The 26,508-nt window shown below is 44.5% G+C and overlaps 1 protein-coding gene across 22 annotated transcripts in view; it reads left to right on the forward strand.

Annotated features, from left to right (window-relative positions):
* Positions 1–26,278, forward strand: part of ZBTB20 (zinc finger and BTB domain containing 20) — a 670,053-nt gene extending 643,775 nt beyond the window's left edge. For all 22 annotated transcript variants that reach the window (XM_050957922.1, XM_050957887.1, XM_050957914.1 and 19 more), the window contains 2 exons: positions 10,397–11,998; positions 24,745–26,278. In XM_050957922.1, the coding sequence (XP_050813879.1) occupies positions 10,397–11,998; positions 24,745–25,163 (2,021 nt within the window). In that variant the 3' untranslated portion in view covers positions 25,164–26,278. The remainder of the gene's footprint in view (positions 1–10,396; positions 11,999–24,744) is intronic.
* Positions 26,279–26,508: the final 230 nt, after the last annotated feature.

Genomic DNA, 26,508 nt, shown 5'->3' on the forward strand with positions numbered 1-26,508 from the left:
AAATGGGTATGCTGAGACCCAGCTGAGCTGCAGTAGCAGAAGAAGGTCATATTAGTTTGCTGCGATGGGGCATATAGGAGCTAGTCTCTGGGCCACTGACATACAGTGAGTAAGTGGCAGAACCAAGAAGAGAACCCAGGATTCCAAACTCCCAGGTTCCTGCCCTACCAATCAGATTCTGCACCCTTCTGAGTAGGAAGTGGCATTTTGATGATGGATGGGCACTGACAGGAGTGTGAGAGTTAAATATGCTTTTTCAAAGAAATTAGCAGAAAAACCAGGTTTATCCAGTGTGACATTTCAGGAGAAGCACTGACATGCATTGTGACAGGCATATTAGAATGTATCCCAAGGGTAAAGTGGGAAACTCCTCTTGGGATCCTATCATGACTTCAGTGGGAGTTCAGGATCCTCCGCACGATTCAGGTGCTGCTCAGCACCAATCAGGATCAAGCGTTTGGTATGCATGCGAAGAAGCTCACAGTTGATTTCTGCAGAAAAGAGAGGAATCCAAGTCAAAAGTCCAGGGCTAGCTTCTATGCTACATCTACTGAGTGGTACAGCAAAGAAGACACAGCCCAGGGGCATGGAGGACTTTATGCCACCTTTGCATCCTCCAGGTTCTGGATTTATATCGGCCCTATATCCCTAGTGAATAGGGGGGATTCTTCCCCAGCCTCTCTCAGCTCTTGCACGCAGCGTTGACCCTCCAGATCTTGATTTAGAGCAGGGTTCGGCAGCCTTTCAGAAGTGGTGTGCTGAGTCTTCATTTATTCACTCTGATTTAAGGTTTCGCTTGCTGGTAATGCATTTTAATGTTTTTAGAAGGTCTCTTTCTATAAGTCTATAATGAATAACTAAACTATTGTTGTATGTAAAGTAAATAAGGTTTTTTAAATATTTAAGAAGCTTCATTTAAAATTAAATTAAAATGCAGAGCCCCCTGGACTGGTGGTCAGGACCTGGGCAGTGTGAGTGCCACTGAAAATCAGCTTGTGTGCCGCCTTCGGCACATGTGCCATAGGTTGCCTACCCCTGATTTAGAGCAACTCAAATTGAAGGATATTTGGAGCCAGAAAAGCCCATTTAAAAATAAGTGCCCATTTACAAAATTTGAATCTAAGTCCAAAATCAGATTTCAGACTCTGCCAAAGTTTGAGGGTGTTTGGATGCAGGGTTTTGGGTTTGGCCCATCTGTCTTTCAGGAGTATAAGGTTATTAGTGATGATCAACCAGGTCTAGTTAATACTGTATAAATATCAGTTTGACAGATTTCCAAACAATTCTCCATTGCATCTGGGGAAAATTTAGGCAAAGCCTGACTTCAGCAGAGAAAATGCTTCCAGGATATAGGCTCATCTTTCTTTTTGCCCTTCAGGTGAGAAAGTGAAGGAGAGGGCCCTTCTGCTCCGCTCTGCTGGTTATCCACATTAAAGATCCCTTCGTATGTTTCCAAAAAAAAAAAAAAGAGAGAGAGAGAGAGAGAGAGAGAATGCTGGTGTCCTGCCCACCATTCCCTTTCTGAGTCAAAGAGGTTTAAAGTACAAGGCTGTCTGTAGAGATACTGCTGCGCAATAATGGCTTCTGTGGTTGCCCAGTCACTGCACCTCTACCAATGCAATAGTCATTACATTGTAATAAGCTTTGAGATACTATGATGAACACTGTAGGAAATCAAATTCTATGATTTTTGTCAGCTGTCAGCATTGAAGAATCTAGTGTTTACTTTGCAGTTGAGGACACCTTGTGGCCGCACAGTAGAAACTTACTACAGTAAATAAGCTTTAAAGTACTTAACACTAATGGATAGCTTTAGCGGTCTTCCCTACCACTTAGATCCCCTGCTAACTGAACTGTTACTGAAGGATTCCAGGGATCATTTTCTGCATTTATGTTAAACATATGGTCACCTTTATTGGCCAGAACTGCCAAACTTTGCGCAGCTCTCTCTGCAATATTTTTGCACATAGAAATCCACATTCAAAACTGCTCCATAATTCAGCGTCTCATCACTACCATCTACATTTTCCGTAACATCTAGCAGGCTGCGTGCTGTTTCCTTCTGCCACCCCTTTCCCATGCAGTACTGTGCATCAATGTCTCTTTCTCATTTTTATTCTAATGTTAAAACCCTACTTCTTTTTGGACACCTGCAGCAAAAAGGTCAGCAGGAAGTGCTGGATTCAGGAAAGCAGTAAACTAAACATTTGGTCATTTGTTATGCAACAGATGTCTTTCCCCTTTTCCATCCATGTTGTGCTCCTTTATACAAGTGCAGGATGAATTCCATTCATATTTCTGTGAATAATCAGACAGTTTAGTCAATACATTTGCTAATGGGGAAACTGATTATTTTTCTGACATGCACAGTAATACATTTCACCATTATACCATGGCAGCTTCATATCCCAATCCCAGGAGACCTGCAATGTGCATAATCTATGCAAAAGAATTTTCTTTTTCTTTCTTTCTTTCTTTCTTTCTTTCTTTCTTTCTTTCTTTCTTTCTTTCTTTCTTTCTTTCTTTCTTAATGAGCCAAATGCCTATTCATTGCCAATCTAATGGCTTTTGCATTTTCACACTCTTTCTTTCTTATCCAGTTTCTGAATACTCCTCCAATCAGAAGTTGCTTTCACAGAACAGGGACAAAACCCTCCTACAGTAGCTTCTCAGAATGAGTCCGTCAAGATCTATATGTTGCTGTTCACCGGGTGAAAAGAAAGGGAGCACTTAACAAAGGCTGCTTGAAATTTCACAGAAAGGTTTCCCACTGTCTTAACTCTAAAAAGAGTGGAAGGCCTGGGACTAGACCAAGACCACAGTCATTTCCCCTTTGCTAGACATTCTGTGCAGTGACTGTTGGGGGCGTGGCGTAAGCATATTTTCATTACACTTCATTCTGATATCTTGGGCTTTCAAGATATTGACACACATTCTTGCTTGCCATATAGTGTTTCCCCTTCTCTGTATGCTATATAACTAAGTAATGTCTATTTTAGATTCAGACCCAACCTGCAAAGCTCACATTTTATGGGGGGGTCTGACTTTGGACTTTTGGTTTGGCACATTGTATAGGTAAGGGAGAGACACAAAGGTTGGGTCTAAATTCAGTCTTCCTTAGAGTGTAGGAGGTGCTGTTGGACCTGGAGCCTTGATTCAGGCCATTCCTTATCGTTTATGTGCTTGCCTGAGTGGCATTACTGCATGTTTGTACTACTAGATTTCGTGTATTAGCATGTTTGACAATGTGGCAAATAATCTGTTTTCAAGCTTTCTGAGGTTGTCTTGATTTTGGATAGCTACAGCTATATCTAGTGACAACTGGCAGACAGAGACCCGGAAAGGACTTCATCATATTCTTTCCATGCTTTTCTGCCCCCACTCTCTCCCTCTTTCTCCTACGCACCCCAAGACTTTCTTGTTTGTCCTAGTTATTTGTACTCTAGCTGAGGCTCTCATAGGTATGGGCACTTCAGCTGCAGGTCTCCTCACTCTCACACAGTGGGGCAGGGCTCCTTTTGACATTTGTAATAGGTGTGTAGACTTGGAACCTGGGTATGGTGATTGGAAGGAAGGAAGGAAGGAAGGAAGGAAGGAAGGAATTCGATAAATGAAACTTTTGTAGTAAGTCACTAAACAAGGGATTTTTCAAGCAAAAAGTTTGCCATGATGCTAGTAACCAAAAGCCATTACTGTCTGTCTGCTTGTATGTGAAATAACTCTAGTGGGTGTCAGTCCAGTTCCTAAAGGACAGAGGCTAGATTCACTGAGGGATTTATGCACTTCACAGCCACTTTAGGTCCTAAATCCAAAATTTAGAGGCTCAAAAGCCCCTTCTCAGCTGCCAGCTAACCCAGTAGGCACTTAATTCCACAGGTGCCTAAATTTCTGCCAATAGGCATGCACCCAGCTGCCTAAATCCTGATGCCTGGTGCCTAGTACATGCCTACACCCCAATAGGATTCTCAAACTAAGCATTTCCCCACTTACCTCACCTGTTGGGCCTGATCCAATAAGTGTGCTACTGGATTAGGCCCAATCCAAAACAAAGTGGGGGTGTTACCTGTTCACCCAAGGAAGTGGGCAACCCAGGTTCAATCCCCTCTCTGCTAGTTGTGGGGCAGGCATTTTTAAGTGTTTATACAAAATGAAAAACCTTCAACAGGAGAGACTGAGAGAGTTCATTCCCCTTCCCCTCCAAAAAAAATTCCTAGAGCCCAGTGATTAGCGCACTCTCCTGGGAGGTGAGAGACCTGGGTTCAGGTCCCTGCTCATCTCAGGCAAAGTGGCAATTGAACCTGAGTGTCTCATAGCATGGGTGAGTGCTCTAAACACTGGGCTCTAGTGTGAAAGGAAAAGGGCACCAACACCACCTTCCTCAGGATCAGAATTAGGCACCTACATTTCTTTGAGGAGTGGGGCTTAGCCTGCATGCCTCTCCTCAGTATTTCCTGTGGGCTAGCTGAGGCAGTTCCTCACTCAGTTTGCTGGCTTCAGTGAATCCCAGCCTTAGGAGCCTACTGTTCCCTATGCATTCTGTAGGGAGCCTGGGGTCCTAACTCAGGGGTATGGATTCCATTAGGCAACAGGGCACTGCAACGCTAAGTCTAAGTTCCCTTTGTGGATCTAGCCCCAACTGTCCACATCACATCAAAAATTCCCTCATAATCAGTACTGACTGGTCCCTGGTTGGCCATTTCAGCAGAGATTCATAGAAATAAAGTCATTAAGTCCAGCCCTCTGTGCTGAGGCAGGACCAAGTAAACCTAAACCATCCCTAACTGATATTTGTCCAACCTGTTCTTAAAAACTTCCAGTGAGGGGGATTCCACAACCTCATTTGAAGCCTGTTCCACAGTTTAACTACCCTTATAGTCAAAAAGTTTTTCCTAATGTCTAACCTAAATCTCCCTGGCTGCAGGTTAAGCCTATTACTTCTTGTCCTACCTTCTGTGGACATGGCAAACAATTGATCCCTGTCCTTTTTATAGCAGCCCTTAACATCTTTGAAGACTGTTATCAGGTCCCCCCTCAGTCTTCTTTTCTCAAGACTAAACATGCCCAGTTTGTTTAACCTTTCCTCAGAGGTCAGGTTTTCTAAACCTTTTATCATCTTTGTTGCTTTCTGGACTCTCTCCAATTCATCCACATCTTTCTTAGTGTGGCACCCAGAACTGACACAGCACTCCAGCTGAAGCCTGACTAGTGCCGAGCAGAGCCTGGCAGTTACCTCCTGTTACACCCCAGAATGACATTAGCCTTTTTCACAATCACATTCAAGTTGTGATCTACTGTAACCCCCCAGATCTTATTCAGCTGTACTACCACCTCGCCAGTTATTCCTCATTTTGTAGTTTTGCATTTGATTTTTTCCTTCCCGAGTAAAATACTTTGTACTTACCTTTATTGAATTTCATCTTTTTGATTTCAGACGAATTCCCCAATTTGTCAAGGAGGTTTTGAATTCTAATCCAGTCCTCCAAAGTGCTTGCAACATCTCCCAGATACTCTTCACTCCATTATCCAAGGCATTAATGAAAATATTGAATAGTACCAGAGCCAGGACTGACCCCTGTGGAACCCCACTAGATACACCCTTTCAGTGTGACAGCGAACCACTGATAACTACTTTTTGAGTACGGTCTTTCAACCAGTTATGCATCCACTTTACAGTAATTTCATCTATACCCCTTTTCCCTAGTATGCTTATGAGAATGTCATATGGAACTGGATCTGAATCAAGATATATTGCCTCTACTGCTTCCTTCTAACCACTAGGCCTTTAATGATTTGTTTGAGTATCTTTCTAGGTATTGAAGTTAGGATGATGGGACTGTAATTCCTCAGGTCCTCTTTCTTCCACTTTTTAAAGATAGGTACTATGTTTGCCGTTCTCCAAGGTAATTGCTAATGGTTCTGAGATTGCTTCAGCTAGTTCCTTAAGTACCCAAGGATGAATTGCATCAAGCCCTGCTGACTTTCATACATCTAATTTATCTAAATATTCTTTAACTTTTTCTTTTCCTGTTTTGGCTTGTGTTCCTTCCCCCTTGTTGTTTTGAGTATCTGATCACCATTAACCTTTTTAGTGAAGAATGAAATAAAATAGACATTAAACACCTCAGCTTTCTTGATGGTCTTCAGTTATTAACCCTCATTCCCCACTAAGTAGAGGACCTTTTTATCTTTCTCTTGTTCCTAATGTATTTTTAAAACCACTTCTTATTGCCTTTATGTCCCTGGCTAAGTATAACTCATTTTGTGCCCTCACCTTTCTGGTTTTGTCCCTACATACTTGTGCTATTCTTCTGTATTCCTCCTTTGCAATTTGCTCCAGTTTCCAGATTTTATATGATTCCTTTTTGATTTTCAGGTCATTAAAGAGCTTGTGATGGAGCCATACTGGCCTCTTACAGTTCTTCCTATCTTTCATTTGCATTGGGATAGTCTGCAGTTGTGCCTTTAGGCCAGATCTCCTGAACTTCTTTTTTCCCTTAGGTTTTCTTCCCATGGGACCTTACCTGCTAGTTCTCTGGGTTTGATGAAATCTGCTGTTTTAAAGTCCATTGTCCTTACTCTGCTTTTCTCATGACTTTCTTTCCTTACAATCATGAAATCCATCATTTCAAAATCACATCACCCAAATTGCCTTAGACCTTCAGATTCTCTGTCAGTTCCACCCTGTTGGCAGAATCAAGTTTAAAATGGTTGCCTCCCTGTTTACTTCCTCCTCGTTCTAAAACAAAAGTTGTTCCCAATACATTCCAAGAACTTATGGGAAATGTTGTGTTTTGCTGTATTACATTTCAAACAGATGTCTGGGTCATTAATGTCCCGCATTACAAACAAGTCTTGTGTTTTGTGTATTTATATTGCTTGTTCTAGAAATGCCTCATCCACCTCCTCTTCCTGATTTGGTCGTCTGTAGTAGACCTCTACCATGACATCATCCTTATTTTTTACCCATTTTATCTGTACTCTGAAACTTTCATCTAGTCTGCTTCTGACCTCCTTCTGGATCTCAGAACAAGTGTATATATTTTTGATGTGTAGTGCAACACCTTCTGTCTTTTTGTCCTGCCTATCCTTCCTGAACGAGCTATACCCTTCTATTCCAAGGACTGAATGGAGCATAGATACAGAATTCCCCTTTCTCTTCAGGTTAGGGCTTGGGAATACTAGAGGGATGTATGAACAAAGCTTGCCCTGATGCTGCTCAAGTTGTACCTGTCCTGTGAATAAACAGTAGACTTTAATCTTGTCAGTCCAGCAACTTTCACCAGAGCTAAATTCTAGTGAAATAGATAAAGTTGAACTGAAGTATCTTCTCCTATGAACATTTTTGCAAAAGTACAACTTCCAAATTAATGGGGGCTGAACTGGTTCATCGAAAGGAGAAGGGACTCACAGCACCTCTGAAAATCAAACCATACGTTTATAGAATCAGCCTGCTGCTTCTGGGGTATTCCCTCCGGTGTTCTTTGGATGTGAGCGGTAACCATTTTGATTTGGTAAGCTAGGCTGTTGTACGTCTTGCTATTATTTAATAAAAAAATTTTTATAAAATGGATTAAAATTACAGGGAGAACTGGTTTTAAAGATCAGTTTGAATGAAAAGGGTACCTCATGATCAAAGCAGATTGCAATAGGTATGTTTTGATCTGACAGAACTTGGGAAAAAGAGCATGTCGTGTGTATCCGCTCAATTAGACGTCGTCATGCCCTTGTCCAGGGATGGCCTTGAAGAAAGGAGGTGCCATCCCTTCACCGGTCAGCCACAGCACACTCCTGCTTCTGCAGGGGCCCCAACCCCATAGTGCCTCCAAGTTGTCTGTCTTTCGGAGGGAGATTCCTTGTGTTTTATCTTGAGTTCATCTTGAATTCTCCTGTGATCTGACACATAAGGAAGTGTCCATGGCTGGCCAGGAGGATTCTGGGAGGTGGTTGTCTTGGTGTAGGAGGACGAAAAGGCCCACTCACATTACTTGGTGTGATACCTGCAATATCTATGAGTGAACGCCTGTGAGGTACCTGCAGTATCTAGGAGTGGCCTTTCCAGTGCCCTCGTCAGTCATGTGTCCTGGCAAGGCTTGTGAACAGAACAGATATAATTCACAGTCTCCATGATTCCACTAGTGATTTCCCAAGCATTGCTGCCATATGAGCATCACCCAGGAGACCACTTCCATATAGAAATTAGTGCAATCCCTAATACTGGCCTGTTTCCTTCTGCAGGCATCAGGCTCCTTAGGCAGCTTGTCCCCATCAGAATTTCTAGCTCCTGACCTTTTTGGTCCCCTTTTATCATCAGAGAATTTAAATAACCACTTGTGTCCCATGTGGTTTCTCTTTGAAGCACCAGAAGAGAGGGTGCTTGAGATAGCAGGAATGGATAAATGAGGAGGAAAGGACGTGAGTGAGAGGGGACTGCATTGTTCAGCAAATTGCAGTTGGTAGCGTTTTGCTGCCTGTCTCTAAGATGAGAATAATAGTAATGACCAAATGTTCTTTATGTTGGACTTAGAAGAACACTGGCAAGCTAAAAATCATATATTCAGAAATGTAAACATTCTTACCTTTGTTATTAATATTGCCTTAGATGCTGTTTATTTGCTTTGTTTTTTCTTAAACCATAAAAATAAGCTAGTTGATGTACTGATTTTATAGAGTCAGTTTCACTTTCAGTTTCTCATGCACTAGCGCATGACTGCAGTGAGTGTGGGTTGCAGACATGGGATGGGAAAGTTTCTGATGGAATGTTCACAGACATGCTAACAGTGACATCTTAGCACTCAGATAAATTAATAAGGCTATTATTTATTTAGCCTTCAGAGTGTGGTAAGTTCTTCACAGGCACATATGAAGACACACTTGCCTCCAATTTCTTATTATCTAAACCAGGGGCTCTCAACCTTTCCAGACTGCTGTACCCCTTTCAGGTGTCTGATTTGGCTTGCGTACCCCCAAGTTTCATCTCACTTAAAAATTACTTGCTTGCAAAATCAGGCATAAAAATACAAAAGTGTTACAGCACACTGTTACTGAGAAATTACTTATTTTCTCATTTTTACCATATAATTATAAATCAATTGGAATTAGGGTGACCAGATGTCCCAATTTTATAGAGACAGTCCCAATTTTTGGGTCTTTTTCTTATATAGGCTCCTATTACCGCCCCGTCAGCTGTCTCAATTTTTCACACTTGCTGTCTGGTCACCCTAATTGGAATATAAATATTGTGCTTACATTTCAGTGTATAGTTTATAGAGAAATATAAACAAGTCATGATCTGTATGAAGTTTGAGTTTGTACTGACTTTGCTAGTGTGCTTTACGTAGCCTGTTGTAAAACTAGGCAAATATCTAGATGAGTTGATGTACCCCCGGAAGAACTCTGTGTACCCCCCAAATGTAACACGTACCCCTGGTTGAGAACAACTGATCTAACGGGACAAGAGCGGGAGAAGAGAAGCAGCAATATTAAATCGAGAGAGAGAAGTGGACTGAAAGATTAAAAAGATAGTTATTTTTAGCCAGCTGTAGAAGCAGTGAGAGGTAAATAAGAGGACCAGTTAGATCTGTACCTCAACATTCGGGTCTTGTCCAAACTATCCAGACTTCTTGGTTAAACCAAGTTGATGAAGTTCTCCTGAGAACAGGCATTTTGTCCAGGTATCTTTTACTTCCCACTTCTAGTCAGGCAATAAATACCCTCAGACAGCGTTTGTCTTGGTATTGCAGCAGTTCTAGTCCTAGCCGGTGTAGTGTCAAAAACCTCAAGGTGCAGTGAAAATAGGGGAGAAAGTTAATGGATCTTCTTTGATTCTTGACCCTGGGTTAGTTCACTTTTTAGTAATGAATGACATAAACCAAAACCCTGGACACACATACAGTTGGAATTTTGGAAAGGTTTCAAATCCAAACCATGGTCCAGATTTGGATTTTGCAAATGGCTGCCACCTTTTTTAAGGGCTGAACTACATACAATACCCAGGATCTAACTATGCCCTAACTTTGGGGATTTCAAAATCCAGATCTAGATAGAGGGCCAGAAATTTATAAACTACAGACTCATCATATTACCAATGTGGTGTAAAAATCTTTACTGTAAGTGAGAATCTGACCATTAGTGTCTTGTCTAGTTTTGCTTGAAGATTCAAGGCGTGGGTCTCTGCTCATCCATCCCATAGAAATCCTGCTAAATCTTTTCTCTGGGAAGTTGATAATCTCCATGCGTAGAAGTGATGCTTTGTGCTCAGTGCCCTTTTATGGTACCTCTAAGATGTTCCCTCTGGCGTATATGCAGTGGGCAAGTGTTTTAGCCAGCATCTCAGCTGTGGACATGCAGAGGACAAGCCCTGATCTGTCCCTCTGTTTTGTCTCATCCTTTGCTACAGGTAACATCAGTTGCAAGGGGATGACAGAGCGCATTCACAGCATCAACCTTCACAACTTCAGCAATTCTGTGCTCGAGACCCTCAACGAGCAGCGCAACCGTGGCCACTTCTGTGACGTGACGGTCCGCATCCACGGGAGCATGCTACGCGCCCACCGCTGCGTGCTGGCAGCTGGCAGCCCCTTCTTCCAGGACAAGCTGCTGCTGGGGTACAGCGACATCGAGATCCCCTCAGTGGTGTCAGTCCAGTCTGTGCAAAAGCTCATTGACTTCATGTACAGTGGGGTGCTGCGGGTCTCACAGTCAGAGGCCCTGCAGATCCTCACAGCTGCCAGCATCCTGCAGATCAAGACTGTGATTGATGAATGCACAAGGATCGTCTCGCAGAATGTAGGGGAGGTCTACCCAGTGATTCAGGACTCTGGGCAGGAGACGCCCAGGGGGACCCCCGAATCGGGCACCTCAGGGCAGAGCAGCGACACAGAGTCTGGCTACCTGCAGAGCCACTCGCAGCACAGCGTGGACAGGATCTACTCAGCTCTTTATGCCTGTTCCATGCAGAATGGCAGTGGGGAGCGCTCCTTCTACAGCGGAGCCGTGGTCAGCCACCATGAAACGGCCCTGGGGCTCCCCAGAGACCATCACATGGAAGACCCCAGCTGGATTACACGGATCCACGAGCGCTCACAACAGATGGAGCGGTACCTCTCCACCACTCCAGAGACCACACACTGCCGCAAGCAACCACGCCCAGTCCGGATCCAGACCCTGGTGGGCAACATCCACATCAAACAGGAGATGGAGGATGACTATGACTACTATGGCCAGCAGAGGGTGCAGATCCTGGAGCGTAATGAGTCTGAGGAATGCACTGAGGACACTGACCAAGCAGAAGGCACTGAGAGTGAGCCCAAGGGGGAGAGTTTTGACTCTGGAGTCAGTTCCTCCATTGGGACTGAGCCAGATTCCATGGAGCAGCACTTCATGGCTAACTTGGGCCGAGAGGGTCAGCAGGAACCTTCCCAGGCAGAGCAAAATGAAGTCCCTGCTGAAGGCACACAGACCCAGCCGCAACACCTAGATGCCAACACTTCCTCGCCAGACAGAAGCAATGACATTGAAATGGACAGCAAAGTGCTCACTGTCAGTAACAACAGCGAAAAGGGGGCCTTGCAGCCTTCTGTCAACACAACAGTTGCCCAACCATTGCCAAGCACCCAGCTTTACTTACGCCAGACAGAAACCCTCACCAGCAATCTGAGGATGCCGCTGACCCTGACCAGCAACACACAGGTCATTGGCACAGCTGGCAACACCTACCTGCCCGCCCTCTTTACCACACAGTCTGCTGGCAGTGGACCTAAACCTTTCCTTTTCAGCCTGCCCCAGCCCTTAGCTGGCCAACAGACACAGTTTGTGACAGTGACCCAGCCTGGCCTGTCAACCTTTACTGCCCAGCTGCCAGCCCCACAGCCCTTGGCCCCATCTGCGGGCCACAGCACAGCAGGTGGACAGGGTGAAAAAAAGCCTTATGAGTGCACTCTCTGCAACAAGACTTTCACCGCCAAACAGAACTACGTCAAGCACATGTTTGTACACACAGGTGAGTGCATGGCCACTTGGCTTATATGTGAGCCCAAGGACAAGCCTGTATAAATACGCAGTTGATTTTAACAGGTATTCCATTTCCCGGTGTGCCAGTCCCTAACACAGACGTGAGACAGCCTTCAGATACTTACTGGCTTCCAGTTATCTCTGGGCACTGTTACTGCCGTGATGAGAATATATAGTTCACCACAACATGGGAAGGGAAAACACTGGGTGCCTGATCCATCAGCCTTTACACACATGAGGAGTCCTATTGAAGTCAGTGAATGAGTAAGGGCCTCAGGACAGGCTCCTGGTTAAGTCTATAGATGGTCCCTTTAGGGATCTAAGGGTGTCAAGGATACAGGAAAGGTAACTCTTCCTTTATACAATGAAATGTGTCTTAAGTGACTATCCAAGGAAATAATTAACACATGTTGCCTAGCACAAGTTGATCTTTGATTAAAGGTGAAACTAAATGTTATTGGAAACAACATGAGGAATCTTTAACTGAGAGCCATTAAAGAATTTGTCTGTTGGAGGAGGGGTCATTAATATTGGGTCATTCACTGCTATGTGCGTCTGTGTGCATGGAATACTTGGTGGTGGTGTGAGGTTCAGTTGATTGCATTACTCATGAGTGATGAAGCCAAGTCTGAGTTATGCAGGTCAGCCTAAATAAGTGCCAAGACAACCTTGTAAAAATGACCTACAACAGCTTTCCTATACATTCAAAATGTATCTGCATTAAAGGCTGGTGTCTTGGGACCTTCTAGGGTTAGAAGCAAAAGATTTGTGTCCCACTGGGAAACTGAGAATCTATACTTCCCATTGGGATAAAGCTCCCTTTTCTAGCCTTGGAGAGTCTTGAGACTTTGAAGCAATGACATTTCTTGTTTGGAAAAGCTGTCCTTGGTTCAGGGCTGAATCCCGGCTGTCAGGCACTTATAATTCTGGGAGGAAATTTCACATTTGGAAGGAGAAGGAAGAAATATTTACCTAGCTGCGTGAGCACTGAAATGTTAGAATAATATGGATGGGGTGGGAAATGGGCAAAGTGCAGGAGAGGTAGTCACAAGAGAGAGAGAAATGTCTCTCGTGCCTCTCCAATTTCTCACATAGATATCACTTCCACACACCTGGCATATATGTATATATAAAATAGTGTGTACATATTTTTATTTATATTTATGTATGAATAGCACTTAGATGCTATTGTGAAGCATGCTCTAAAACACGTAAGATATACATTATTGGTTATATATTATATTGCTTTATAAACCATATATAAAAGTCCTGTGGCATTGATATATACTCTTGCTATATAAACAGCAATTGTTACAGAAGCAATAAGGACTTCTGCCTTGTAAAACCTTATAGGAGATAGTTATGCAGGCTGCGTTGGGTAAATCACATGATCAGCATTGAGGAAATCTTTGCATAGAAAGCAGTCTTAAAAATCATCAGGCTGAATTAGAGCCCTTTCCTTGATCCACTCATACACACTGTAGAATCACTTTAAGGATCACCCAAGGTTGGACTGGGCTGCAGGGGGCTGTTATGTATAAAAGTATTGTGGCGTTCAGGGTTGACACAGCAAAACTGGCATAGCAGCCCCTTGCCAACCTTCTCTACATGCAACACTTGTGTCTCAGGATATCTTGCCATCACGAGCTGATACCTACAGTAAATTAGCAAAACATTAGTCTCGTGGTTGAGAAATAGCCAGGATCAACCATAGAAATGCACCCAGGTGAACCAATTCAACATGACATTCACTTTGCTTGGCCCAAGTGGAGCATTTCCATATACATCTCACTTCCTCTCACTTTTAGGCCAAATATAAAGCAAATCAATGGTGAAGCAGTCCTGAGTCCAAAGAGTACCTTGTGTGGTCGTATCTCAGCTCCCTCTTTTCAGTCATGGATATGTAGCTAAAGCCTCTGCATTGGTGGCATTGCCTCACTCAAAAAAAATAGAAAATCAAGTCACAGAGTTTCATCCCAATTCTCAGAGCTAGAATGGTTCTTCCATGAAAGATCCATTTGGGTTAGCTGTTCCAGTAGCTAAGAATATGTCCTGCAGGTTGTAATAGGAGCTTCAAGCCAGCAGAAGGATAGCACATGTGGAGTAGTTAAGGAAACATACAGGGCCCTGCCTAAATATTTGACCTAGAGCTGCCACTGACTCTTGATGTTCTCAGTCCTGAGTCAGTAAAGATTCTCTTTTGTGGACTGGAGAATTCAAAATTCATATACTTTCAGTGACAAGTGTTTCAGTGGGCGAAGAGGCAAAGGGGAACTCTTAACATATTTCCCAAGTGACTTGCATTTCCATTTGGGAGCTAACTGACTTCTGGGATACTCTTGAAAACCAGTACATGGGTGAGAAGATTCCAGGCACACCTGAAAGGAATCTTTACTGTGCAAAGTTGACTAAGTCCTTGGCCAAACAGCAGAAGCCAGGGGAATAGAATACCAACTGTGTCCACTGCTTGGACAGCTGGAGGAGTGGCTTCATTGTCAGAGTGCTCAGGCCTCTGAAAAGAATCCCAGAGAAGAAGCTCTAGAAAGGCATCAGAGCAGCAGGGAACAAGTGGGGAAACCATGAAATGCACAGGCTGTGGATTAGACTTGCTGTATGAAATGCAGTCCCAAGACCCTTAGGAGACTTTGAGCCCAAATGAGAATTCAAAGACCTGGAGTCTATAAAATATCTGCCCAGCTTCCATGCTTCCAAAAACTAAATGTTGGTGGGGTTTGCATACAACATAGGTGGTGTAGTACACACACACACACACACACACACACACACACAGGATCAATACTCTGTCTCATGTAGACGGGCATTAAGCTATCCAACTGTGCAATTATTTAACTAAGATGTGCAGTATTATGAAATTAAAGCTCTAGAAAACCTTCCTTACACATTTTAAAGCCTCACTTCCTTTTCCTTCATGTCGTGGTTTGATCATTTTTGGTCAGTATTTCATGCCACTCTCCTTAGTGAGATTCAAATATGGGAGAAAGACCCAAAATGAGGAACGCATGCATTTTAGAAGTGCACATGGCTAAAATGGATATGGGGTTCATGTCCTGAAAAGTAATGTTTCCTGTAACCTTAGTTTCTTCTTCGAGTGCTTGTACATTTCCATTCCGATGCAAGTATTCGCCTGCCCCAAACACAGTTGCTGGAATTTTTTCCCCTAATGTGATATCCATCAGGTCAGCTCTGGTGCCTCCTGGTGCTGCGCACTCATAGCACCAGAATAAAGAGCCCTGCTGACCTTGCACCCTCTCAGTTCCTTCTTTCCGCCCATGACGGTTGCTGGGTCTCCTCTGGTTGCTTCAGCAAACTTCCCAGTGGTTTTTCACTGTCTTTCTAGTGTAAATAGTTAATCAGTTGCTTGTAGTTAGTCAGTTTTTAGTTATATTAGTGTTGGACCCTTCCCCGATCAGTTAGCAAAGTTCGTCCGTCCCCTGGTGGCATGCCTCGGCCACGGAGCTTCAAGCCTTATGCTTCCTGTGGCAAGTTGATGCTATTGAGCAACCCGCACTGAAGCTTTCTCAAGTTCTTAGGAGAGACTCATAGGAAGGACTGCTGCCAGATCTGTAAGAACTTCAAACCTTGCACAAAAAAGCACCAGGAAGCGAGATTGAAGGTCCTTCTCGGGGAGGACGTTCTGAGACCTGCTTCAGAGCTAAATTCCTTGGACTCAATACCGAGTAACTCAGCGTCAGTGCGGAGCGCTCCTCTCACCAAGCGAAAGTCTCGATACCAGTACCCAGCTCCAGTGCCTAAGAAAAAAGAAGAAGCAACTGGAGAGAACTTGGGGAGGGAAAGCTCAGTGGTTTGAGCATTGGCCTGCTAAACCCAAGGTTGTGAGTTCAATCCTTGAGGGGGCCATTTAGGGATTTGGGGCAAAAATCTGGGGATTGGTCCTGCTTTGAGCAGGGGGTTGGACTAGATGACCTCCTGAGGTCCCTTCCAACCCTGATATTCTATGAATCCCCAGCACCAAAACTGGCCAGACATGGAGACCAGTACAGAATGAGATCCATGCCAAGCTACTCTTCTACCTCAACACCTGGTTCCAGCACCTACACAATCTCCACTGACTCTGGTTCTGGAGGAACCAACCTTAGGCAGGCAACGTGGCTCCAGCATGTTTATGGTGCCATCAACTCCTGAAGCATTTGCAGCAGCTAAGGACCTCCTTTCATTGCTAGTGCCTCCATCTTTGGCAGTGCAGGAGTCAGCGTTACGAGTGCCATTGAGCAGCAGAGAGCCGTCTTCTCCTAGGTACCAGGACTATTTTCCAGGGGAAAACCCTCCTTGAAGCCTCATCACTGGCTTCACTGCTGCAGCACTGACCTCCGGCACCAACGGGGTCCACACTGCCCTGGTCGCATCACTGAGACTCCTCGTCATCATAGTTGGAAATGAGGTCATACTCTTTTTGCTCTTACCGCCTCCCACACTACTCCCTGAGGCACTCGTACTCCTCTATGGCCCCAAATTCAGGGGTGCCACCAAGTGCATTGCCCTTCTGAAATCCATGGGGGCCAGTGCCCATGCAGTGGCCCTTCCGGAATCCATGGGAGTTCCCCCCAGCCCAGGGCTCTCTCTCAAGATGCTCTGAGAGCTGAGCACCACTAGTGCCTTTCCAGGAGGCTCCTGATCTGAACTCCGGTACTGAGCCTGGTACCGAACTTCAAGAGGAGGCCCCATGGGTCCGGGGAAAAATGGAGGGAGGGGTGGAGGCTCCCCAGTCGGTGCTGGCTTCCGCCTACTCCTCCCTGGATGAGGCTGTGGTGACAGCTGGTGTGTCTCCTCCCCAGGATAATCACAAAGCTCCCCAGGTGGCCTCAAAGCGAGTGGCCTCAAATCTGAGCGTCCAGGCACATGGCTGTGGGCCACTCAATGAAGCCATCATGAACCCAGTTAAGGTGTTGTGATAGACCCCCACATCCCTTCCTCCCGTGTATGTGGCAACGTGTACGAAGCGGCATTATTTCATGCCAGAGGAGGGTTACGAGTTCTTACACTCACACCCCCCTCCAGGATCCCTGGTAATGTCAACTGCTAGTGAAAGAGATTGCCAAGGGCAGTCGGGAGCAATGCGTAAAGTGAAGGACCTCAAAAAACTAGACTTGTTTGACAGAAAGGTGTATCCTACGGGAGGGCTGCAACTTCGCATAGCAAAGCAGCAGATAGTACTGGGCTGCTATGACTTTAATATGTGCGATGCCATGCAAAAGTTTAAAGACTGGCTGCCTCAAGAAGCCAGAAAGGAGTTCTCTTCACTGGTCAATGAAGGAAAAACAGTAGCAAGGGCCTCCTTACAGGCAGCCGTGGACGCTCTGACTTTGCAGCCAGATCCATGGCCTTACCTGTAACCATGTATAGGAGCTCATGGTTGCAGTCATCTGGGTTTCCTCAGAAGGTTCAGCATCTCCCCTTTGAAGAATCTCGCTTTTCTCAGAGCAAACTTGATGCTAAATTCCTACGGATTCCAGGGCAACCTTGACATCCCTGGGATTGTATACCCCAGCGGCTTCTAGGAAACATTACAGGCCCCAGCAGGCTGGCCAATACTTTGCCCCATCAGCCCGGGAGGACCCACAGAGAAGAAAGAACAGGGGGGTTAGGCACAGGCCTCCTCTGCCAGCTTTCACCTCAGGTCCAATGCAAGTTGCCCCCAGCCACTCAGGAAACTCAAAGCACTCCTTTTGTCAGGATGCTCGAGATTGACATCCCAGTCCCTGTGATACTGGATCCAGTTACCCCTCTGTTTTTGGACTGCGTCTCCCATTTCTTCAGTGCCTGGGCCTGCATCACTTTGGACCGCTGGGTATTGAACTCAAAAATGGGATACACCCTCCAGTTTCTGTATACGTCACCTTCCCTCCCTCCCTCCCTATCTCTGTTCAGGAACCATTCTCACAAGCAACTATTAATACAAGAAGTCCAGTCTCTCCTTTGGGTGGAAGCCATAGAAAATGTTCCACAAAACTTGAGAGGAAAGGGATCCTACTCACATTATTTCCTGATTCTGAAAGCCAAAGGTGGTCTCAGACCTATTCTAGACCTGTGCCGCCTCTGCCGCTACCTCAAGAACTTAAAGTTCTGCCCGGTCTCCCTGGCTTCCATCATTCCCTCTCTGAATCTAGGGGATTGGTATGCCACCCTTGATTTAAAAGATGAATGCTTTCACATATCAATTTTCCAAGGCCATAGAAGGTTCCTGAGATTCATCATAAACCAGGTATGTTACCAGTTCGCTTTGCATCCATTCAGCCTGTCAGCTACTCCGTGAGTCTTCACCAAATGCAAAGTACACATCTTCCCATATCTCAATGACTGGGTTGTCAAAGGCCAGTCCAGGACTCAGATGGAATCCAATATCCTCATCATCCAGTCATACTTCCAGGCCCTAGACCTGCTAATAAACACACAAAAGTCCACTCTCTTCCTGATTTGAGGATAGAGTTCATCGGTGCAGTTCTCGATTCCATTCAGGCCAAAGCCTTGCTCCCAGGAGACCAGTTTTGGGAGCTCGTGACCCTGAGAAGGTCCCTCAAGGCCCACTTGATTATGACAACACAGAGCTGTCTGAGTCTTCTGGGCCACGTCATCACATATCATGCAACACACAAGGCTGTGTCTCAGTTCTCTTTAAGTGTGGCTGGCCATGGTTTATTCACCTGCCCATCAGCATCTGGACTCAGTTCTCATCATACCTTCTTAAGTCCTCATCTCCCTGGAGCGGAGGCTGGACCACTGCATGGTCTGTATGGGTGTACCCTTTTTGCGGGCCAACTTTTGATGTCTTTGCTCTCGAATGCATCATCATTGGGATGGGGAGCCCATTTGGAGTCCCTCAGGACTCAGGGACTCTGGTCCTCAGAAAAGATCTCTGTCCATTTCAACGTCAGAGAGCTCAGGGTGGTCCGCCTACCCTGCCAGGCATTCCTACCTCACATTGTAAACAAGGTCATTTTGGTTCTCACAAACAACATGATAGCTATGTTCTACCTCAACAGGCAAGGTGGAGCATGCTCTTCCCCTCTGTGTCAGGAAGCAATTCATCTGAGGGAGTTCTGCATAGCACTTTCAATCCATCTCAAGGCTTCTCACCTCCTGGGAGCACAGAACCAGCTGGTGAATTGCCTCAGCAGGTCCTTCTCTGCTCACCATGAACGGTCCCTTTGGCCGGACATTGCAAGGATCATTTTCCAGCTGTGGGGAATTCCCCCATTAGACCTACCCAGATCAACAGGAAATATCACCAGTGTCATAAACAGATAGTTAAGGGTTAATGTCTCTTTCACCTGTAAAGGGTTAACAAACAGTAAACCTGGAACACCTGACCAGAGGACCAATCGGGAGACAAGTTACTTTCAAATCTCGGTGGAGGGAAGTCTTTGTTTGTGTGTTCTTTCTTTGTCCGTGTTCTGTCTGGGTTCTGAGAGGGACCAGACATGTAAGCAGATTCCTCCAATCTTTCTGAAAAAATCTCTTCTGTTCTAATTTTAGTAAGTACCAGGAAAAAGGTGAGTTTAGTCTTTTGATTGTTTTCTGCATTTGCAAATGTGTATTTTGCTGGAAGTATTTTAAATTGTATTTTTGCTAGGGGGAGGCTTCTCTCTGGTGTCTATAAGCTGAAAGGCCCTGTAATATACCATCTTGAATTTACACAGATGATCTTTACTCTTTCTTTCTTTTATTAAAAGTTTTCTTTTTAAAAGACCTGATTGATTTTCCCCTTGTTAGTGCTCAAAGGAACTAAGTCTGTACTCACCAGGAATTGGTGGGAGAAGGGAAGGAGGAGTGGGGGAGGAAAGGTGAATTTCCTCTGTGTTTTAGATTCACGGAGCTTGAATCTGTCTATCTCTCCAGGATAGCCCAGGGAGGGAAAGCCTGGGAGGGGGAGAGAAGGGAGAGAAAAATCCTGATTTCTCTGTGTTGTGATTCAAGGAGTTTGAATCACGGTGATCTCCTAGTGTACCCAGGGCGGGAAAGATCTGGGAGGAAGAAAGGAGGGGGAAGGGAAATGGTTTATTCCCCTTTGTTGTGAGACTCAAGGAATTTGGGTCTTGAGGTCCCGAGGGGAGTTTTTTGGGGGGACCAGAGTGCCCCAAACACTATATTTTTGGGTGGTGGCAGCCTATCAGATCTAAGCTGGTAATTAAGCTTAGAGGAATTCATGCTGGTACCCCATCTTTTGGACTCTAAGGTTCAGATTGGGGAATTATACCATGACAACCACTTCTGCTCACTGCAAGGTCACAGCCTGGGGTCTCTCATGGATAGTTTCCTGCTACCGTGGACAGATCACCTGTGTTACACCTTTCATCTTATCCCACTAGTGCATGAGATTTGATGAAGGTCATTCTCATAGCCCCAGCATGGCCAAGGAAACATTGGGTTGCCACCTTGTTAGGCCTCTCGGTAGAGGCCCCTCTCCTGCTTCCTTTGTATCTGGATCTGCTCTCCCAAAACCACAATCGGCTACTCTATTCAAACCTCAGCTCCCTCCATCTGATGGCTTGGAAGTTCTATGGCTGAATCCAGAGGAGCAGGCATGCTTGGAGCAGGTCTGTGAGGTCCTGCTGGGCAGTAGGAAACCCTCCACCAGGACCACTTACTTTGCAATTCTCCATCTGGTCTTCCCAACACGGAGTTCTGCCCTTGTGTTCCTCTTTGCAGCTTATTTTGGTGTACCTATTACATCTGAAATAACAAAATGTGGCTATTTCTTCAGTTAAGGTCCACCTCACAGTGATTTCGGCCTTCCATCCCCCAGGCAACAAGAAGTCTGTCTTCTTGCATGAGATGGTTATTCTTTTCCTTGAAGGCCTAGAGAGGTTGTACCCCAGGTTAGGGATCCCATTTCTTCCTGCGACCTAAACCTTGTCTTATCAAGGCTTACAGGTCCCCCATTTGAGCCACTGGCAATGTGCTCATTAGTTCACCTCTCCTGGAAAGTAGCCCTTTTAGTGGCCATCATCTCAGCCAGATGGATTTCAGAGATTCGTGTCCTCATGTCAGAGCCCCAGTATATGATTTTCTTTAAGAATAAGGTGCAGATGCATCCACACCCAGCTTTCCTCCCAAAGTGGTTTTGCAATTTCACTGCAGTCAAGCAATCTTCCTTCTGTGTTCTTCACAAAACCGCATTCAAATAGGCAGGAGCAACCTCTACACTTTATATGTTAGACTGGCCCTGACATTCTGTATACAAAGGACCAAGCCATTCCGTAGATCTGCTCAGCTATTCATAGTAGTAGAGGATTCTCAACTCACTGTGCCATCACCCAGCAGGCCAGAGACAATGCCAGCTTTGCCCGAGCAGTATTGCAGTCAGCATGTTAATGAACTCTGAATCCACCTCTTATGCAACTGCTTGGGAGTCACCTACATTGTAATGGACATGTGCAAGCACTTGCAGAAGAAAAAGCGCTTGCTAACCTTTCTGTAACTGTTGTTCTTCAAGATGTGTTGCACATGTCCATTCCAAGACATGCCCGCATTCCTCTTTAGTCAGAGTCAGCTGTTAAAGAAAGAATTGAGGGGGCACAGGGTCAACGTACTGGCACTATATGCATGCAGCACCAGGGGGCACCAGAGCTGACCCAATGGACACCACTAGGGGGAAGAATTCTAGCAACTGTGCTTGGGGCATGCACACACCTACACTGGAATGGACATGTGCAACACATTTCAAAGAACAAGAGTTATAGAAAGGTTAGTAACCATTTTTTCATGGTTCTGCTTGTTTTGATGCAAATAATTCTCAGTAGGAAAAGGTGACAGAAGGATTGTTTGGTAAGGAAATAAATTTGCATCTGAAAAAATATTGATTTATTTGTGAGATTCCTAGAAGAGAAGACCCCACACAAAGATTTTGAAGCAAATGATGGGGTAAATACCGTATCACAATATATATATGAGGATATAATCATGCAAACAGTAGCAAATATGGAGGGAGGGCAGGAGGATACATTTTCCTGGCTAGCAAAATACTCACCATCTGAAGCCAGGGAACAGGAGTTCAGAAGGATATGAAATGGGGAATTTCCTGGTTGACAAAGATAAACTATTGAATGTGTGGAGTACGCATTGTACTGGGTTGACTTCTGCTCCCATTGATATCAATAGGCAAAACACTTATTTGCTTCAGTGGGAGCAAGACTCATTCTAAGGAGGTATAGGTCAGACGATCTGATTAATCTAGTTACAGGCACAGTTAGATAATCCCATCTATGCAACAAACTCACCATGCTAAAGCCCCATTACAGCCTGACAGTTGTGTTACAGATGTGCTAGAAACCTACATGTTTAGGAATCGTGTTTACCGTGTTTTGCATTGAATCAGTCACACTACCTGCTATTACCTTTTTAAAACCTCAGTAAAAACCAATAGTGGAGAAGAGGTCCTTAGTTTTGTATATTTGTACCATCCAGACTAATGCACTTGCATTGAAGAGGTAGTAAAATGGGGAATGTGGCCATCGCACCCAGCAGTTCTCTTTCGACCAATCTCATCAAAGACCTCAGGGATCAAAACCCTAGTTGTTTACGATACTAGATGGGAAGGAAGCTCTCCCTTCAGCTGCGTTTATCTATGCAGATTATTGAAAACCTGCGACCCTGATGACTGGCAAGGGTTGTTAAACCTTTTGCTTAAATCCTAGATGAAAGAATTTGTTATTCGGAGAGGCAGAGATGAGAACAAGTGGTGTAAATTTGTACCACATTGGCGTACACGGGGAGAGAGGAAGTGCTTTTGCCAATAATTTTACAAGCTGTGGGACAGATTCACCACTGGTTTAAGGAAATGCAATGCCTGAAGACAATGGAGTTGCACCCACTTACGCTAGCCACTGATTTGGCCCCATGCAGTCCCTGTCTATTCAACTGCAAAGTAGCTGGAGAGGAATAAAGGCTCATAATAAAAGTATAAGCCCTTCCCCACCCAGTCAGAATTAAATTATCTCTTCTGACATAGAGTTTGAGCCATATACTGTAATCTCACAGCACAACAAAGCAATTAAATGTTGCCAATGACATGTTCTTGTCTCTGCACATTGATATGAGACTAGGCCGTATTACAGTTTAAAGTAGCCAGCACATATACTTTAAGAGAAAGTGGAAATGTCTCTTCAAAAAAGTGAAGCATCTCCAGGGGCTAGGAAATTGGAGTGACCAATGGGCAAATTAAAAAAAGTGCCATTACAATCTTTTTAAATTAAATGTTAGAATCCTTCTGAGTGGCAGTAAGTTCTTGGGATGATGAATTAAAACACTTGAATGCCCCGAATATGATTTAAGAAATAAAGTTAAGGAGTTACGGGTTTTGGTGTGGCATTTATGGATTTAGATGAATGCTAAAATGTGGAGTGAATATCATGAAAACATTGCCTGACAGTACAGTGTATAAGGCTGGGAATTGTCTCCCAAAGTAAGGAGTGGAACATCCTGTGGGACAATTGGAGCTAATCTGGACAAATCTATCACATATACTGGACTAAATGATGCCTTCAGTTGCACCCTTCTGGTCACTGGGTTGCCTGGATCAAACTGAGGGCAGGATTAGACCCGCTGTAGAGAACGATCTTAGATTGGCCAGGGGTGGAGAATACACTGGGATAGAGGGCCGCATCCCTAATTCCCACGATTGTTGGTGTTCGATTGAAATGGCAGTCACACCGTTTAATTCTCATGTCTGTCATGCGGGAGATGTAGCCATTGTATGAGCTTTTGCTTTGTGTAGCTGGCTCATAAATTTTTGTGTGTTCAAATTGCCTTTGTAGTTATTCTTGCAAATTGTTCAGCTGCCATGTTTAACCAGAACAAGGAGAAACACATTTAAACCTCTCTTACGAAATAATAATCCTTGGCCCTTGTCTAGCACCTTCCATCTGAGAATCTCAAAGCACTTTACAAACCTGAATGTATTAAGGGTCACAGCTCCCATGTGAGGTGTGGGTCAGTATCATTATCCCCAGGTGGAGAGACCGAGACCCGGAGAGATGAAGTGATTTGACCAAGGCCAGCCAGGAGGTGAGTGCTAGAAAACAAGAATGAAACACATTTTCTAGTTCCCAGCCCTGTGCTCAGAGAGCAACTGTAGCTGAGTGGTTAGAACATGTGTCTGGGAGCAAGGGAGAGTTGGGTTCTCTTCCTGACTCTTCCAGCGACTTGCTGTGTGACCTTGGACAAGTCATTAAGGTCCAGATTTTAAAAGTTATTTAGGCATTGCTGTGCTCAGTGATGCAACGCCAAACAGATTTAAGAGCCTGCATGTCATTTCAAAAGGGAGTTAGGCTCACTTAGGAGCCAAAATCCCATTGACAGTTGATGGAATTTAGATGCCTACATTCCTAACTCACTTCAGAACATGAGATATAGTCTTCTGAGTCAGTTAGAGTTTGGAATGTTGAGCACAGCAGTGCGTAAATACCTTTAAAAATCTGGGCTGAATCTCTTTCGCCCTCTGTTTAATTGGGGATAATGATCATCCCCTTTGTAAAGCATTTTGAGATCTATGGATGAAAAGTATTGTTTATGTCCCAAGTTTTGTATTATTATTAACAAAACCATTCTTCCTCCCCCAGATCATGTCTCCAGAGATTCCAGACAGACCTGGAACTAGCCTATTCCAGAGAGCCTCACTGAACTGAGCTTAATTTGTTAAAAAAAAAAAAATTGTCTGTTTATTTGTTTATGTTTCTCTCTCTCTCTGGTACTGGGCAGGTGAGAAGCCCCACCAATGCAGCATCTGTTGGCGCTCCTTCTCCTTAAAGGATTACCTAATCAAACACATGGTGACGCACACCGGCGTGAGGGCCTACCAGTGCAGCATCTGCAACAAGCGCTTCACCCAGAAGAGCTCCCTCAACGTGCACATGCGCCTCCACCGTGGGGAGAAGTCCTACGAGTGCTACATCTGCAAGAAGAAGTTCTCCCACAAGACCCTTCTGGAGAGGCATGTGGCTCTGCATAGTGCCACCAACGGCACCACCGGCGCAGCAGGCACCGGCACCAGGCCTGTCCCTGCCGGGGTGGTGGCCTGCACGGAGGGGACCACATACGTCTGCTCTGTCTGTCCAGCTAAGTTTGACCAAATCGAGCATTTCAACGACCACATGAGGATGCATGTGTCAGACGGATAAGTAGAATCTCTGTCTCTTTGTTATGAACAAAAAAAAAATAGAAACAACAACAAAAAAGCTATGGCACTAGAATTTAAGAAATGTTTTTGTTTCCTTTTTACCTTTTTCTTTCTTCCTTTTTTTCTTTACTTTTAGTTTTGTTGTTTTTGTACTACATGAAGAACTGTTTTTTGCCTGCTGGTACATTACATTTCCGGAGGCTGGGTGAATAATAGTTTTCCCGACCTCCTTTGGATGGTGGCCTTAAGGCCAGGTAGTGCTTCAGGAGCTCCACTGGTTGGATCTCTAGCTACTGGCCTCTAAATACAACCCTTCTTTACTACAAAAAAAAACAAACAAAAAAATAACAAAAAAAAATCATTTTTTTTTCTCACTTGTGAAGAGCACTACAAAAAAACAAAACAAGAGTATATTACGAAATCTACAAGGCCTACTGTCGTTTTACGTACACCGCTTGCAGTGTTTCAATGGACGTAATTCACAATTCCGACCGCTCTCGGACTTCACAGTATCCAGTTAGAACTGTGGAATATATCACTACTGGTTGAACAGCAACCAGACGAAACAAGGCCCTGCTGGTTTCCACCATTTGTCTGCTTTATCTTTCTCTCTCTCTCTCTCTCACACACACACACACACACACACACACACACACACACACACACACTCTCTCTCACTCACTCACTCACTCACTCTAAAAGGGCTGAGGAGAGGGCAAGGGAGTTTGGGTTGGATGGTGCGGTGCCCCTTCAGGATCAGGAATAAGAATCACACTTTCTCCTCCTGGATTCTGCTCCATCCCATGCTCTTAAGCTCACCCACTCGTCCCGCTTTCCCCTCACCACAAACACCACCTTTCGGCAGACACCAGGAAGATTCAGACAACAAGCAACGGTGGCTTTCTTTTGTAATTTATTCAGTGTCTTCGCTGAGCCCAGAGCCTCAGCACAATCAAGAGGGACTTTCACGGAAGGCAAACAGAAACACAGAGGAAAAACAAACATAGAGGTTTGCAACCTGCGAATCAAGGTACAAGAGAAGGATTCGTTCCCACAATCTTTGCAAAAAAAAAAAAAAAAGTTACATCAGGATTTATTCTTGTGGAAGAAAGAGGAATAGAGGGTGGGTGGGAGGGGCTAATTAAAAAAATAAGAGTTCTTGGGACTTTTTTAATTGAAAATTTTATAGAGGGGCAAAAGTGACGTTTACCAGATAGAATGCTGATTTTTTTAAATATATTTACAACAGTATTTGTGTAAAAAAAAACAAACAAAAAAAGTGAGATTGTTAAAAGTAATTTTTCTTTGTTTTCTTTTTCGTTTTGCGTACACTGCCACTAATATCT

The sequence above is a fragment of the Gopherus flavomarginatus genome, chromosome 1, assembly GCF_025201925.1.
Source record: "Gopherus flavomarginatus isolate rGopFla2 chromosome 1, rGopFla2.mat.asm, whole genome shotgun sequence".
NCBI classification, from domain to species: domain Eukaryota; kingdom Metazoa; phylum Chordata; order Testudines; family Testudinidae; genus Gopherus; species Gopherus flavomarginatus.